The 17194-nt window shown below is 40.8% G+C and overlaps 1 protein-coding gene across 3 annotated transcripts in view; it reads left to right on the top strand.

The window, feature by feature from the left end:
* Window positions 1-17194, top strand: part of APBB2 (amyloid beta precursor protein binding family B member 2) — a 439699-nt gene that overhangs the window by 221201 nt on the left and 201304 nt on the right. For 2 of the 3 annotated variants that reach the window (XM_082256024.1, XM_082256023.1), the window contains 3 exons: window positions 5395-5457; window positions 6284-6369; window positions 13939-13999. In XM_082256024.1, coding sequence (XP_082112150.1) covers window positions 5395-5457; window positions 6284-6369; window positions 13939-13999 — 210 coding nt within the window. The remainder of the gene's footprint in view (window positions 1-5394; window positions 5458-6283; window positions 6370-13938; window positions 14000-17194) is intronic. The other variant, XM_082256025.1, reaches the window with a different exon arrangement.

Raw genomic sequence — 17194 nt, forward strand, 5'->3', positions numbered from 1 at the left:
AAAGTATCCAATGGATGGCCAATAGGTAATCCTCTTACCAGAAACAAATGAGTGAAACGCCTGTAAATCGATCAAACCAACTCAAAGGACCAAGATATCTCCATAGCAATGACCACTAGGAATCAGGACCTCCAAAATGCTTGCAATGATGTCTCCCAGGTAATAAAGGTGAGTGCACAATGCATCACCAATTCATGGACTAGAAAATAAAAATGTCATAGCATAAAACCAAAAAACAGATGATAAAAAAGTGTGAAAAAAAGAGGATACACTCACAGATGATAAGAGTGTAACACCTTAACCCGTAGAAGTAAGAAAAATTCACCAATGTGCATATGACACACACATGCAGGTACTCCTTACCAGAGGCTAATGTATATAGAATGTAAGCCACCATTTAAAGTAACACATAGAGATAAAACCCGGGAGATGGGTAGGATCCTCAGACACAACGGAATCGATGGGTCTGATAGTAAGTTTGAACCTGAACGGTAAATTTAACCGGGAACCACGGGCAACCGAAGATTTGTATCTAATGAAAAAAGGTGGGTGGTGAGAGGGTAGAGACCTTCTCTGGATGGTTGCAACAACCAGGCTCACAAGGTTTACAGTGCATCAAAAAAACATTTTTCTAAGTGGTGAAGAGAAGCATATACAAAAATAATATACAGAAAAGGGGGATGAGATTGCTGGAGAATCCAGCATAGGTCATCCAAGTAAAAGCAAGACCCTGGGGACCTGGATGGGTATGTCTACTGAAATCAGCAGTACCCTGGCTAATGCCCCACCCTCCCTGCGGGCCCAATGGGCACTGATTCAAGAGGTTGGGAGTGATCTGTCACTCAGGACCTGTGATCACTTCATCCAGACTCCGAAATCAAAATGCCAAGAACAACCATATCTAGAACAGATAACAAAATTTCCAGCTGGAAAGTGTAGCGCCTTGAATACTGTGGCTGTCTGTTCAAGGTATGCAGGTATCTATTTGCACTATGGACCTAACGAATAAGATGTGGACCTGAGCAGCGGGTTCCGTAGTTTGCCAAAGTAAAGTGTTCAGGCCTCTGACATGGAGTGAAGTTGGTGCACGTAAATGGCTTTAGGCGTTGGAGTTCATGTGACAACATGGGTCAGTTTTATTGTGTCAATTAGAGTCCCGCATAGGTATGTCCAATGTATTGGCACTGTATAGCAGTATGGACACCATGGGAAGCTGCCATGAAGTGATTTGGCATATGGAGAAAAACTGATGGAGGGAATGTATCAAAAGAGGAAAGTACTCTTCCACGTAGCTTGCACGACACTGTTCAGCTGTTGGGGGACCTTTCTGCCTGCTAAATGGGATGGCTCGTGACACCGGGGACTGTCAGTAGAGGGTCTATAATGCTGACGGCAGTCTGGGCACCTCTGTATAGTAGCACAACAGCCTTTCCATTTATAGTGATGGTAAAGAAATCTCTTACTGGTGATCCCTCATTGTAGTCCACGAACAGTCTGCTTTGGTGTCACCAAGCCGATGTCCGTCCGTTAATTCTAGATATTCCCAGGCTGATGTCCCCGTGCAGGGTGTCTAGCCATTGACATCTATGGCGTCCTGCAGCTGAGTGTCAAGCTAGGTTTTCCATAGGAGGGCTTTCTCGTTGTTCCCAAAACAGTGTAGGTTCTTCCGCCTATTGTTGACAGCATGGACGTGCTAGACTGCGGTGCAGTGTTAATTTTGGCAGCAAATTTCAATTTAGTTTTAGTCTTAGTCTTAGGACTAAAATGGCATTTTAGTTTTAGTCCCATTTTAGTCTTCTGCAAGTGTTTTAGTTTTAGTCGTATTTAGTCGACTAAAACTCCAGTACATTTTAGTCAACTAAAACGTCCTACATTTTAGTCGACTAAAACTCATTTTAGTCATCTATAATCGAATGGGTGTAGTTCAATTGCAATTTGTAATGCATTATTTAAGCATTTCTCTACAATTTCCAAACTCATTATATACTACTGCTGGTCCTGGAGTGAAAAATCTAATATGTTATTATTTATGGTATTAAGCTTTGAGCATGCACCAGTATTAATTTTGGCAGCAAATTTCAATTTAGTTTTAGTTATAGTCTTTTGACTAAAATGCCATTTTAGTTTTAGTCGTATTTTAGTCTTAAGACTAAAATGCCATTTTATTCATATTTTAGTCATCTGAATTGTTTTAGTTTTAGTCATATTTTAATCCTTTGAGTTGGTTTGATCGATTTACAGGCGTTTCACTCATTTGTTTCTGGTAAGCGGATTACCTTTTGGCCATCCATTGAATACTTTTATTTCACTTATATCATCTTTATATATATCAACAATGGATTAATTCACTTTTTGGACTATTTAATTTTTTTGGACACTTTCTATCATCATCATTATTATCATTATTATTTATTCAAATTTTTTGGTCTTTATGACCATTTTATTACTTTATTTATCACACTTAGCGCGACTTATTTTATCTATGTTTGTTTGAGTGCTGTCACACTTGAAGTTGCTGCTTTATTATTTTGGCACCAGCTCAGTTATTTATTACTTATTTTCATTTGATCAGTTGTTGACCTCCTTCCGACCTTCTTCAAGTGGGCTTTGCATTCTCATAGACTTGTATGGGAATGCAAAACGTATTTGTAGTAAGCAAAAGCCCAACAGCACAAGCCCAAAGTTCATTTACACAAGCCATTTGTGGTGTGCCAGAGTCCTTGCATTTTCTTTGGCTCTGTTTGGCTCCCATTATGCAGTAGTTCACAAAATCCGTAATATATGAGGCACCTCTAAAGTACTATGACCAAAATGACTAATAAAATTTGTTGTAGGGGATTACAAATGACTGTTCTAAGTATAGATGATTTCAATTGTGCCTTTGGAAAATGGGCATCTTTGCTTCTCAGAGTCCTTCAAATTATAAATGAACTCCATTACACAATATAGTAACACAAAGAAACACTTGACAATTTCATTACCTAGTTCGGATGTGGTCATACTTCATTTTCACACATGTGTGTTCTAGCCTCACAAGAACTCTGGAAAAAGGGCGTCATGTCAAGTTTTACTGCATACAAAAGTGTGCTGTACAGTTTACTAATCCTTCATAACATTTGTAATTTTTTTTCCAATCTGTAGTAGAAAATGTAGTTGTCAGAAGAAATATGTGTACTAGTCAGTGCTTTGTGATGGGAGGGTTTTTTCACAGCGCCTGCTTTTGGTGTCTGGGATACACCAGTGCACTGCATTTAAAGGATTTATGAACTATGACATGAGCAGATATAATCCCTGGGATTAATAAAGACTGGCGCAGGCAGATTTTGTGAAAGTGTCTCTCATGCTTTCTAAAATTGGTGAAGAATAGGCTAAATGCATTTACCTGTCTAGAACTTGTACCAGAACTTGGCTCCTGCTGCGCCATTCTTAGAATGCATGAAATACATTTTAGCAAAATCTGCCTGAGCCAGTTTTTCTCCCTGTATGCCAAACGAGGGTTAGTATTAGTTAGCTCCACTTTTACATTTGGCACATGAAATGCGGCACAACGTCAAAGTGGCGCATTTTAGAACTACATGAATTGGGTACACGAGTCGCTGTCAGAACCAAAAGTGTCTCAAATTCTTCATCAATTTGGCGCCATATATTAACAAAAGGGATTAATGCCAGAAAAGTGGTGCAGCAGCTTTATTGAATTTCTCCCAATGTGTTTTCATGTAGCAGGCTTTCTTCTGTCTAAAAAAAAGCTGATTCATGTCTTAGTTAGGGTTGGGCTGAAAGCAAAAAGCATCCATGTAATTGAAGTGTATGTAAACCCTTTGGATCCTGCCAGAATTCCAGTGAGCTCCTAACTGCCTGTGCTAAACTGAAATTTCAGTCAGTGTTACTAGCCAATCCCAGTGCTCTCTGTGAACTAGAGAACACCTCTCCATATGTTATGAAAATGAGGAGAGGGTGAGGTGGCCTATAGTCCAAATAAAGAGTGAGCTGCTAACAAAACTGCTCCTCCATTGGTTCAGTACAGTGAGGGAGCATTTGATAAGTAGTGTGTTACTGGAAGGATCACCGGGTTAAAACAAAGAAAAAAAGGCTTGAAAAAAATGCAGCCACTACATTTAGGAACTGGTAGGTTGCACTATATTAGATTTTTGTTTTTGGATTTAGTAGTTTGTGTACTAAAATCACTTCTGCTGTGAAGCCCCAGTGCAGAAAGAATACAGATTACAGTGAATTTAAAGTCCAACTCCTGGCTGGAAAAAAAAACTTGCAGTGGGGCCCCCAGCACTTTAAGGGTTAAAGGGTTACATCTAGAAGGCATCATTACCTACCTTACCCCTGCTCCAGCTGACTTTGGAACTTTTCTTGTCTCTCTCTGGTGCTCCGGTCTGTGGGAGGTCCCTCTGTGTAAATTTGTACATTGCAGGGCTATTAACCCTGCATTGTGCATTGGGGAGGCAGGAGTGCAGCCATGCTGCGGAAGATTGGTTGCACCACTGGAGAGTCCCTGCTGGAGTGAGGAGCAAGGTAGAGTTCGATTTTATTCCTCTGCCCCTGAGCAAAAACAAGCATGTAATCCTTGCAGTTTGGGGGACCCCCATTACAGGGGTAGTTTTTTTTCTAGTGTCTGGAATTGAGCTATAAGCTGGCCATACACAACTCATGTTTCTGCTGATACCTGTTAAACTGGCCAATGTTTGAACAACTTGATGGCTCGGTCGCCACTGTCTGGTTCAACAAAAGTCCATTTAAAAATTGAAGGCTAGCCATACATGCTTAGTAGATCGCTTTCATTCAGCCCCATTTGCTGAATGAGAGAAATAAGTTGTTTCCGTGATCCACATTAACAGTATGGATCGAGGAATCTACATTTTTGGCTATTTTATTTAGACACGGCCTCTGTAGCTGCCTGAATACCCAGACAGTGACTGCATCTGATTGGATGTAGCCATTATTCAGTGGACAATTTGAACCTGACTCCTTCAAGCTTATATAAACCACTGGTTACTATGGTCCAGATCAGCTCCTCCAGAGGATGCCACAATTGCCAAACAAATGTTCCATCCAGCCGTTGGTGCAGCGCGATGCTTTGAGTTATACTTCTGATACATCAGCAGACACAAAATAAAATTGCAGCCCTAGGAGCAAAGAGAAGTTTGCAGAGCATGAAATGGAAGTTAATACTGTTGGGATGGTGCTTTGTTAAAAGAATGCTAAACAAATATGTCCATAAAAGTGTCATGATAACTGCCCATTAAGAAGCCATTTATCCTGAAACCACCCTGTACAAATGTGCTAACAAAGCTGTCTTGTTTTTTTTTTCTTTCCTTCCTTTTTTCTTATTTTCTTTTTTTTTCCATCAATGTGCTGCTTCCTTGTGAATAATTATATGCCTAGAAACAGCCATGGAGTGATTTTGCTATTCTGAATGGGGGAAAGATAAATGTTGACATTTGGAAGGCAAGTATTTGGTTAGAGACTTTTTAATGTGTAACCTTTCTTTTTTTTTTGTTTGCATGGTAGTGGCTGTTACTCTCACAATTTCCATTCACGAACCTGAAGAACAACGCAAGCTCTGGACTCTCACACTCATAAGTCTATATTGTGATCTTCTGAAACTGACTGAAGTAGCTGACCAAAGCAAGAAAAATGAAGGTGTTGTAGGCAATAGCCAATCAGATGTTTCTTTTATTGCCTAATCTGCAGACAAAAACCGTTAGATGAAATTTGATTGGCTGCCACGTGGGCAACACCTTCAATTTTCTTTGTTTTAAAAGTTATCGTCTCCATTTCTGTGCAACGCTTGCTCCAATCAACACCCAGCAACATAATGCGCATGCTGTTTTCTTTTAACCAAAATGTTCTACGCCTCTTTTGCTTGAAGGGAAACCACGCTGTTTCATATTTACAGTACATTATTATATGTATACATGGGCACAGTGTAAAGTCCACCCTTCAGATGGACAGATTTACGTCACATGAGATAAGCATCATTTCACGCTGTGTTACTCCACAGGGGCTAGTTTATCGGACGGTGATGGATTTATCAGTGCATGATGAATTAGCCACAGAGAGAAAAAACATGCGCCGGTTAATTCTTATCTTATGTGAAGCAAATATGGCTTTGATGAAACACTTCATGCCTTCATTCTGCACATGATGTCTCACTGTATAGTAGCCTTTGCTAGTAGATATGGATCACTGTCTTTACCTCCCTATTTTCTTCACAGTCATACTGTGTGACTGATCGCTGCTGTGTTCTAATATGAGATCTGTTTATCTGTAGGATTTGCACGCAGCCACAGTGAACCCAGATCCAAGTCTAAAGGAGTTTGAAGGAGCTACATTACGCTACGCCTCTTTAAAACTAAGGCAAGGACATGAAAGTACAGTATAAATTGTATATAAGATTTAGTAGATGATTTAATTGGGTGATAGGTTCTCATAAATATTGCAAAAACATGCTTTGTCCGTTTTTGGTTTACGTTAAAAACACTGCCAATGTTTGTTGACTTGTTTATATGATTTCCATTGCAAATGTTTTTTGATCCATTGCTGGGTTTTTGCTGCATGCTGCACCCTGACAGGAACATCTCTCCCCGCTTGTGGCGTGATCCTGACAAGCTGAGCTCAGCAGAAATTAATTCTCCATATATTCTTCTATAGAGAAGCAGGGTATTGTATTAGGTTTTACTGTCACAGCCTTGTTGGTAGAAAGGAAGACCTTTCTGACAGCATCCTGACAAAAGTAAACACAATGGGGGATCAAGTCTTGTCTTTCCATCCCATTTAAAGCCAAATATTTGTTTTCTTGGAGTGTTCTTTAATACATCAGAGGTTTGCAAGTATCATGTAGAGTCAATTAGAATGCAGCAAGGAGCCTAACTACCCCATCATAGCAACTCACATAGCCACTATTAGGTAAGAAGGGTCTGGTGTGGGATCCCTCCATCCCTCTAAAAATTGCCAAGTCTGGTCCATCCCTCTGAAAGTTGCTAAGTCTGAGCCACCCTTATGAACGATGCCTAGTCTGGTCCATCCCTAAGTCTTGTTAAGTCTTGTTGCTAAGTCTGCCAATCCCTATGAAGGATGCTAAGTCTGGTCCATCCCTCTGAAGCCTGTTAAGCCTGGCCCATCCCTCTAAATGCTGTTAAGTAGGGATAATCGAACGGTTCGGGCCAACCATCGGTTCGACCCGAACATTGGGTGTTCGAAATTCGGCCAAATTCCGAACTTTTTGCTGAAAAAGTTCGGAATTCGGCAACCAGAACCAACCAAAATGCAATGGGACAGGAACTGGGCTTTAAAAGACCAAGGACCAGAACCATCAGTAAAAGCCAATTGAGGGGGCAGGAGAATGCTAGGAATGTGATTGGAGTGACTAGGGGGTCCAGAGGCCAATCATTAGTGAATACGTCCCCCAGTATATAAGATAGCCCCGCCAAATTCCTAGCATTGTAATACAGGGACGTGGAAGTGAGTGGAAGCAGTTCTGTTACTTCTGCTTCAAAAGTGTCATTTAGCAATTATTAGTGTGAGGAAAGGGATATCTAGTGTAGTTAGGGTGCTATTTTCCACTTTAGTTAGATTCAAAAATCTAGTTTCTGTAGGGAAATTGTTAAGTGCCAGGATGACCGTAGTGTAGTGTAGGGTGAACTGACACTGACTGCTATGGCCGGGTGACTAAACCCTTCCATTTCAGGGTGACCGCTATAGAGAAAAGATCGTTTCTCTTAGGTGACTTATAGAACAGCAATATGGCTTCTTGCCTGTCAGCCTGCTTTTTGCTGCAGGCGTTTATAGGGTTTTTTTGAGGACATGTTTGGAGTCAGGCATGACATCTGAACTTCTGTATAGGGGTATATATACACACACATGTATGTATATATACACATACACATATATAGGTGTGAAAATAGCAGAACACTATGCTTGCGCTAATGAAATAATTAACAGGCATATGGCTCCGCTCCTATCACACCTATATGTGTGTATGTGTATAAATACATATAAGTGTGTGTGTATATATACCCCTATACAGAAGTTCAGATGTTTTGCCTGCCTCCAAAGACCCCAAAAAAATGCCCAAAAAAACGCCTGCGCCAAAAAAAACCGCCCAGGTGTGTTATTGCAGGCGTTTTTTTGGGCATTTTTTGGGGGTCTTTGGAGGCAGGCAAAACATCTGAACTTCTGTATAGGGGTATATATACACACACACTTATATGTATTTATACACATACACATATATAGGTGTGATAAGAGCGGAGCCATATGCCTGTTAATTATTTCATTAGCGCAAGCATAGTGTTCTGCTACTTTCACACCTATATATGTGTATGTGTATATATACATACATGTGTGTGTATATATACCCCTATACAGAAGTTCAGATGTTTTGCCTGCCTCCAAAGACCCCAAAAAAATGCCCAAAAAACTGCCTGCGCCAAAAAAAAAACGCCCAGGTGTGTTATTGCAGGCATTTTTTTGGGCATTTTTTTGGGGTCTTTGGAGGCAGGCAAAACATCTGAACTTCTGTATAGGGGTATATATACACACACACTTATATGTATTTATACACATACACATATATAGGTGTGATAAGAGCGGAGCCATATGCCTGTTAATTATTTCATTAGCGCAAGCATAGTGTTCTGCTACTTTCACACCTATATATGTGTATATATACATACATGTGTGTGTATATATACCCCTATACAGAAGTTCAGATGTTTTGCCTGCCTCCAAAGACCCCAAAAAAATGCCCAAAAAAACGCCTGCGCCAAAAAAAAACGCCCAGGTGTGTTATTGCAGGCGTTTTTTTGGGCATTTTTTTGGGGGTCTTTGGAGGCAGGCAAAACATCTGAACTTCTGTATAGGGGTATATATACACACATGTATGTATATATACACACATACATATATATAGGTGTGAAAGTAGCAGAACACTATGCTTGTGCTAATGAAATAATTAACAGGCATATGGCTCCGCTCCTATCACACCTATATATGTGTATGTGTATAAATACATATAAGTGTGTGTGTATATATACCCCTACACAGAAGTTCTGATGTTTTGCCTGCCTCCAATAACCCCCAAAAAATGCCCAAAAAAACGCTTGCTACAAAACCGGCAAGGTGTGAAAATAGCGGAGCCATATCCCTGTTCTATAAGTGTTCTAATACAAACAATCTTTTTTTTTCTGGTTCTGGACATGCTACAGAGCTGAAACTTCACAGGTACACTTTTTAGACCCCCCAGACACTAAATCCAAAGAAATCTCTTTTTCAATAATTTTTTCAATAATTGGCTCTCTATCAAAAATGACAATTTTTAAGAACTTTTTTTTTGTGTGATTAACAGTCTCTGGGGCATGACCCAGAACCCTAGGCACTTTTTAAGGGCATTTATTGGGTTTTAGGGCTTCAAAATGAGGTTTTTTGATTACCGAAGTTCGGGTCCCATTGATTTCAATGGGGTTCTGAAATCCGGGCCGAACTTTATGGAAGTTCTGGTGTTCTGGTCGAACTGAACTTTTGAAAAGTTCGATCATCCCTACTGTTAAGCCTTGTCCATCCCTCTGAATGCTGTTAAGCCTGGTCCATCCCTCTGAAGGCTTTTAAGCCTGGTCCATCCCTCTAAAGGCTGTTAAGCCTGGTCCATCCCTCTAAAGGCTGCTAAGTCTGATTCTTCCCATGAAGGATTCTAAGTTTGGTCAATCCCTCTGTTTTACTAAACAGATCACCAGAGAAAAAAAAAGCAAAAAAGTTGAAAAATAACACAGCCAAATTTAAAGCCCAACTCCATAAAAATGTTACAAAAGCACCCTTGCAGTGCACCCCTAATTGTTCGTTATGTCTGGGGTATAGCAGATCAGGCTCTATCATTTACCTGCCTTCTAGCTCCAGCCAACTTCATTGCTCTCCTCCTCTACCCACAGCCTCTGAATCAAAATGTACAATAAAGGAACAGTAACCCTGTATTGTACGTAGAGGAGGCTGGAGTGCAACCAGAGTAGAGGACCAGTTGCCAGAAGGACCCTTCTTTAGCTAGGAGTAAGGTAAATATTTTTTCCTGTTAAATGGAACTCTAGTTTAACCCTAACTAAACTGTCCCTTCCCCCTTCCTTACATCTCTTCTAACTATATAAAACAAGGAATTAACCGCCCTAAAGGAAACAAAACTATGCAGCAGCAACTTCTAGTGTGACCACACCCTAATGAATAATTGTAAATTAAGTCGCGCTATAATATGATCAATGGAGATGTAAAGTCCATACAGTCCAAACAATAAATGGGGATGTAATCCAGAACCAGACTCCCTTAAGCATGTATGCTTACCAGATTGAGGTAAGATAAAGGCAGACTCTCTAGGTAAATCTTGTCACCTTGACAGTAGATCCAGGCCCACGTGAACGATTAACTCAATGGTCGTTGGATCATGAAAGTAAAGTAAAAAACGCAATAGCGTAAAACCTAACAAACTATAAATTAATTAAACACCACAGTGTTCCTTGAATGATGGGTTAAGTGTAGAATGAACCTCCACCAATGTGATTGCTCACTGATAGCAGTAAATAATAAGAGGTAAGACCATGCAAAGAAAAGAAATTGAGTGATAGGTACCCCTTACCAATGTGTGATAAGGGTTAACACCATAAACAAATATGTCGTATTCCGGCTGAAGTCACCTCTTACCGGACAAAAATAAATAAGTGGCCAAAGAGAAAAAAGACGATATTGTGAAAGTTGCGTACTGAACCACCACCAGCTGGATTCGCCTCTTACCATGTGAGGATAAAAGGTTAGCCAAAATGTGCAAATCACGATCCAGTGTACCACCCAGAGCCAATATCAATACACACCGGTAGGGGTCGCCTCTTACCAAATAAAATGATATTCAAGCCTGTATGGTGCATCAAGCATCCAGGGACCCGACCCTTGACCTGGGGTGCAGTTTTCAGTCACTATGGGATGATTTACTAAAACCGGGGAGTGCAAAATCTGGTGCAGCTGTGCATGGTAGCCATGCACTGGTGAGTAGGTATTTTTTATTGGTGGTGGATTTGGGCACAATATCCTAACACATCCCGTGGAGGACTTTGAAGAGTGATCCACAAGCATTTGCACGCGTGATTCTCACTGGTGTTCATGGACATTATGCAATAACTTTTTTTTTGGAATTTATAGCACCTATGCACTTCATAATTATTGGTTTATAATTTTTTTGGGCACTTTGTCACTGTTTGCAATTATTGCAATTATTGGAATTTTATTGGATTTTTGTATATTTATTGGCACTTTTCACTTGAATCTACAAAAAAGATCTAGTGCAGAAACCAATCAGCTTCCAGGTTTTATTGTCAGAGCTTAATTGAACGAGATGAAGCTAGAAGCTGATTGGCTACCATGCCCAACTGCACCAGATTCTGAGTACACCAGCTTTAGTAAATCACCCCCATAGCCAATTTCAGGTAGGTTAGTGTTAATTGTCAGGATATGATAACTGACAACCTCTGAAAGTAAAAGGTATAAAAATAAATGTCATTGGTATATAGACAGCTCATATACATGAAGGACAGATGAACAGAATAATTTCAACATACTGTATTCTTTTTATTGATGCTCATTCAGTTATATGTGTAAAAAGATGCACAGACATGTATAAAGTGGATTAGATAGACATTTGTATTTAAAGCTGTCTATATTTCTTTCCATTACAGTCATTTTCCTGCAACAAAAAGCCATAATCCATATATGCATTCCCTCTCCCTGCCTAGTCACAGCACCTCTTATCATTTTAATCGTTATGCATTGAATACATGCACAACTCAGTCAGTTTGTAGCATCATTAGTATTCCTAGGAACAGAATATGTAACATTCTGAAGTATTAGGCTTTCACTATGCAGGGTTTGTTTTCAGCTTACTGAAATCAGCTCAATTACAAGTTGAGGATGTTTTGGAGCAGTGAGATAATATGGATGAATGCTACCTTACAGGGATTATTGGGCCTCCTCTGATTATCTGCAGACAGTCACTTAGGGACAGTTTACACACCCATCCTTACTCCCAGTTGCTTGTTACTCAATAAACAGTCTAGGGGTTTTGGTTTTTGGTATTTATTGTGGAACTTGGATGGGAGAAGGGAATAATGGGATACTCCAACTTGAACTATTTAGAGTTGATAAGGACAACTCTCACTTGGCCTCACCAGGTTACTTGTGGAAGCAGTCACACTGCTTTAACCATACTGTCACTTGTATGGAAGAGGTTAGGTCTTCCTGCTCTCTCCAGCAACAGACTTGATGCAACTACATTATCTTCATGAGCATCCTTTTGACTGACACTCGTCCACTGACTCCTCTAGCTGAAGGGATGGCCCTCTCAGGACAGGCCCCATGACACAGATCTGTACTCACTGTATGCAGAATCAGATCCTTTCCAGTGTCTGCCTTTCAGTCAGCTCTGCAGGACCTCCGGGTTCAGCTCCTCTCTGACTCTCAAGCCCTCAGGTGGTCGACCACCTGAGGCTGCATGCCCCTTCCCTCCGGGACCCCACTCTCCAGCTGAAAGACCCCGAGCACATGTGTCCTTGGCATTTATACAGTATCCCAGCATGCACGGATGCACTTTCCTCTGCCAATCACCAGGGCTGTACTAAATACCTGTCCACTCATTTGTCATTTTTCCTTCCACTGTCTAATATGCCTCCCTTTTGGACCAGTGTGAAACACTTCAGACAAACTGAGCTGTACCTAACCACCATGAGCAGACCTCACTAGCAGATCCTGCTGTCTGGTATTCAGAGAACAATATAGATTTACCTGACAAACCTTCTGGTAAGCAGAAAGATCCAAAACTATACTCTCCCTCCAGCACCTACCTAGGAGGGTGCTACATATTATGTATCCCTCATTTATTTTTCACTTTCAGAAAACGCAACAAAATCCTGTTTGCTGCATGTTTTCAGAAAACATGCCAAAAACATGGCCTATAATAGAAAGTCAATGGGAAACCACAGGCAACCCCCATGAAAACCAGAAGTACACTGCCCTGCAGTGTGAAAGAGGCCTAAAAAAACACAAGGTGTACATTAGAGGGTGAAAGTGATTTTACTGCATGTTAAGAATATGCAAATACTTTAGTGCAGTGGTTCTTAACCTTGTTGGAGGTACTGAACCCCACCAGTTTCATATGCACATTCACCGAACCCTTCTTAATTGAAAAAATAAAATATGATTTTTTCAAATTCAAAACATAGGTATATATTTAGGTATATATTTATACATAGGTGCACAAAATGAACAAAACCATTAAAGAACAAAATCATTAAGAACATAGAACAAAACCATTAAAAGATGATTTTCACACAAAAAAAAAACATAATAATGAATATTTACTGCAAATCAGTGTGACTTCTGCTGTTGTCGTTGAGAGACCAGTTCAGAAATGACCTCCGCCGAACCCACGAGACTGACTCACCGAACCCCTGGGGTTCGATCGAACCCAGGTTAAGAACCACTGCTTTAGTGGGCATTGTATGGGCAAATGTTCACTTTAAATGTGAATTCAGGTAAAGTCAGGCCTTTATTTGTGCAAAAATGAAAACCAGAACAGGCGTTCTTGAATCAAGGTAGGAGCTGGGCCAATCGAGGCTATAGGTCTACTCATCCTACCCTCATATTATTTATATACGTTGCTGCAAGCAGCTATCCCAAACTCCAATAGGAGAAATCTTGTAATCACATCATTCCAGATCATTAAATGGCACATACTGTAAGTAGGGGCACTAGGTCAGTTCTGTGTCAGTGTGTGTGTCTCTACATGTGATTTCAGCACCAGCATCCTGGGCTAAATGACTGCATACTATTAGAGATTATTACTGTCTTATTAGTATGATTAGGTTCTGAATATATTGTATAAACATACATTCTCATCCACAGAAATGTCACTCATTCTGATGAAGAGGATTCCTCTAGCATCAACAGCGACCCTGAAGCCAAGGTAGATCATGGGACGTGCTACTTTTTGCATCATTAACCTGAATAGATTCATACATTCTGGCCCTGGCCTATGGGATGATAGTCTGCTACCCTGGTTGTTTTACACCGCAGCTGATTGCTTAGAAGGAAAAATAGACGTAAATGAAAAAAATAGAATGGTTGGTACACAATCATCTGTGTTGGCAGTATACATCTGAATGCCAAAGGATTCACGCTTTACCTCTTCCCAGCTGCCCGCTTGAACCTGGGCATGGAGCCGATCAGTGCTGTACACATTCCATGGCCACAGGAACAATTAAACAGCATGACTGAGTCTATAGGGCCATGCCATATCTGCCCCACAAACGTGTGCAATGCACGCACTCGCAGGACAGTAGTGCAGCATTCACAGGGTTAAATCAGGTGGTGATAAAGCAACATAAAGCCTTCTCACTGCCTGTTATATTGCTACCGAATAGCAATCCAATGTGGATTACTCTTTATAGGGCACTGCGCTTGTGAATGAGCCCTTAGTGAAAGGCAATTGTTTGCAAGCTGAGTAGATCAGCTGTAGGGAAGAGCTGGAAGTTTTTTTTTTTTATACATTTTTTATGTAAAAAGTTCTTAGGTTATATACTGTATGCTTTTCCCAAACTTGCTTTAAGGAATAGTATATGCTGTATGTTTTATCCACTTCTGCTCACTTTAAAACAGGAGAGAGAACTAGTGTTAAAGCGGAGTTCCACCCATTTTGCAAACTTTATAAAAATCGCTGCCATTCCTCAAATGAACACAGCATTGGCGACTTTTAATTTTTTTCCTTGCTCCGCTTACCTTGTTGCTAGGGTTGCGCAATTATCTGCCTTCTTTGGCGCCGCGGCGAGGTACGTCACTTCCTGCGGCGCACTGGTTCCTGGGAGATGTGTGTCATCATCCCCAGGAGCCCGTGGGCATCGCTGCATGCAACCAGGAAGTGACGTGCGCTAGGTGCTGCTAAGCACCATTTTGGAAAAGGGAACAGGGGTGTTGTGTTGCCATTACACACAGAAGAGGCAGCGGCGGTTGAGGAGGTGAGTTGAATTGATTTGAGGCGCTTCATGTGCGTGCAAGGCTATTCAGTCCATTGCCCATATTACTTTATGTTGCCATAACAACAGGGCGGAACCTTCCTACGACGATGCCGTTGAGATGGCAACCAGGGACTCAACCGTCGGTCCTTTGCGCATATGTGAGATCCGGAGGTGCATGCTGGGTAACCAGCAGCACCTATTGTTGGAAGTAGGAACATGTGGGCTTCACATGCCCACAATTAAGATGGGAGCCCGCTGCAGAGGGAATATCAAGGTTAGTTTAAGAAGAATTTAATGTATAACACATTATGTACTGTAAGGAGCAAGGAAAAAATTAAAAGTCGCCAATGCTGTGTTCATTTGAGGAATGCCAGCGATTTTTATAAAGTTTGCAAAATGGGTGGAACTCCACTTTAAACTAGTACTGATTTGCACCCTGATGCGCCTACCTAGACGACTGAAAAATAGTAGGACCTATATACAGTACAAGGCAAAAAGAGGACCATTCACTGGGACCCACAGAGAAAAATATTGTATTTGTTTGGATATTGGTGTCTAGATGGGTGTTGCCAACATCCCTAATATAGTATCAACAGAAGCAAAGAAAAAGAGCGCCAAAGACAGGGGAGATAGCAGAATCCTCAAAGTGTGGTAGTATGATAGCATCAAATCACAGTGGTATATATGGTATCCCAATAATTAGGATTACTAATGTCTCACTGTCATTCCCGCAAGGATCCCGAATAGCCCAAATGGGTGTCTGTAATATACGTATAATTCTTAGTCCCAGGTAGTTTTATGATGCTCTGTATGAAGAGGAGTATATCTGTAATGGGTATATCTCTCAGTAATCCCTGCTGTATAACATGAAGGACCTGCTTCCCCCGGCTCGGCCACAGAGAAAAAAAAGTGAAAGAAGGACTGTTACCCACAGCGGCTAGTCTGAGTTTAGCTGCCATTTCTATTAGCAAAGGTTTGAATATTAAAGAAGAGTCTGAATGGTTTCTATGGCACAACTTCACGCGTGGGGCCAAAGGCTTTATCATTTATGTCATCCTTAAAGTACAACCAAATGCAAAACTTTGTTTTTCATTTTGGATACATAAACAGAAGATTTAGAACCCCTGGCAGCCCTTTTTTTTTTGCTATCTGTGTGCTATTGGAGAGATTTCCCTTACATTTCTGTCCCATAGCTGAAACAGGAAAGGAGAGGAAATCCCTCCAAATTGAGGGAATGCCTGGATGTCTCCAGAGTTACCAGAATTAATTTCACAGCTGCAGCACAGGTCTCTCAATGGATGGCATGCCGCCCATTGAGAACGCAGTGTGCATGTGCCGCTGATGTCATTGGTTGCTATACACGTAACTATCCCTTAAACAGTGCATGTTTAGGGGATATTTACTGTACTTTCAGGTAAGCCATATTATAGGCTTACCTGTAGGTACAAGATAAAAAATGCTTTAACAGGGACACAGACAGCAATAAACACCTGACAGGTGTTCATATTCCTCCCCACTCCATCCAAAACTACAAATTAAACTTAAAACTATATACAAATAACAATAATAGCCTCTAATGTGGAGCAGTTATTTCCCACTGCAGTTAGAAAAGACTGGCAACCTGTCTAATTGGTATTTCTACATTTACATGAAAATATTATATAGCGTTGAAAGTTTACGCAGTACTTTACAACATAAGGACAGACAGTACAATTACAATACAATTCAATACAGTAGGAATCAGAGGGCCCTGCTCATTAGAGCTTACAATCTACAGTAAGTTTCAAGAGGAACAAAAAGGTAATAACTGTGGGGGATGGGCTGATGCAGAAAATAAATGTACAGTAGTTAGGTGGGGGCCTGGATAGGTTCCTTAGAAGAGATGAGTTTTCAGCAATTTAAAAGAGAAGGCTCGGGAGAAGTTCTGGAGGCGAGCTAGGGAGCAGGAGGTCTTGGGAGGAATGAAGAGAAGGATTTGGTTGGTATTTTGAGACTAGGTTAGTGATGGGGGCTTTAGTATGGGATGGGGTATTGGATTCAATGGAGTTATTAGCTGGGGCAGTTGTGGATGGCTTTGTAAGTTGTTAGCATCTTGAATTGAATTTGTTGGTTTAGTAGAAGCCAGTGGAGGGATCAGCAGAGAGGAG

The sequence above is a fragment of the Pelophylax lessonae genome, assembly GCF_965119305.1.
Source record: "Pelophylax lessonae genome assembly, chromosome: 1".
Taxonomy (NCBI): domain Eukaryota; kingdom Metazoa; phylum Chordata; class Amphibia; order Anura; family Ranidae; genus Pelophylax; species Pelophylax lessonae.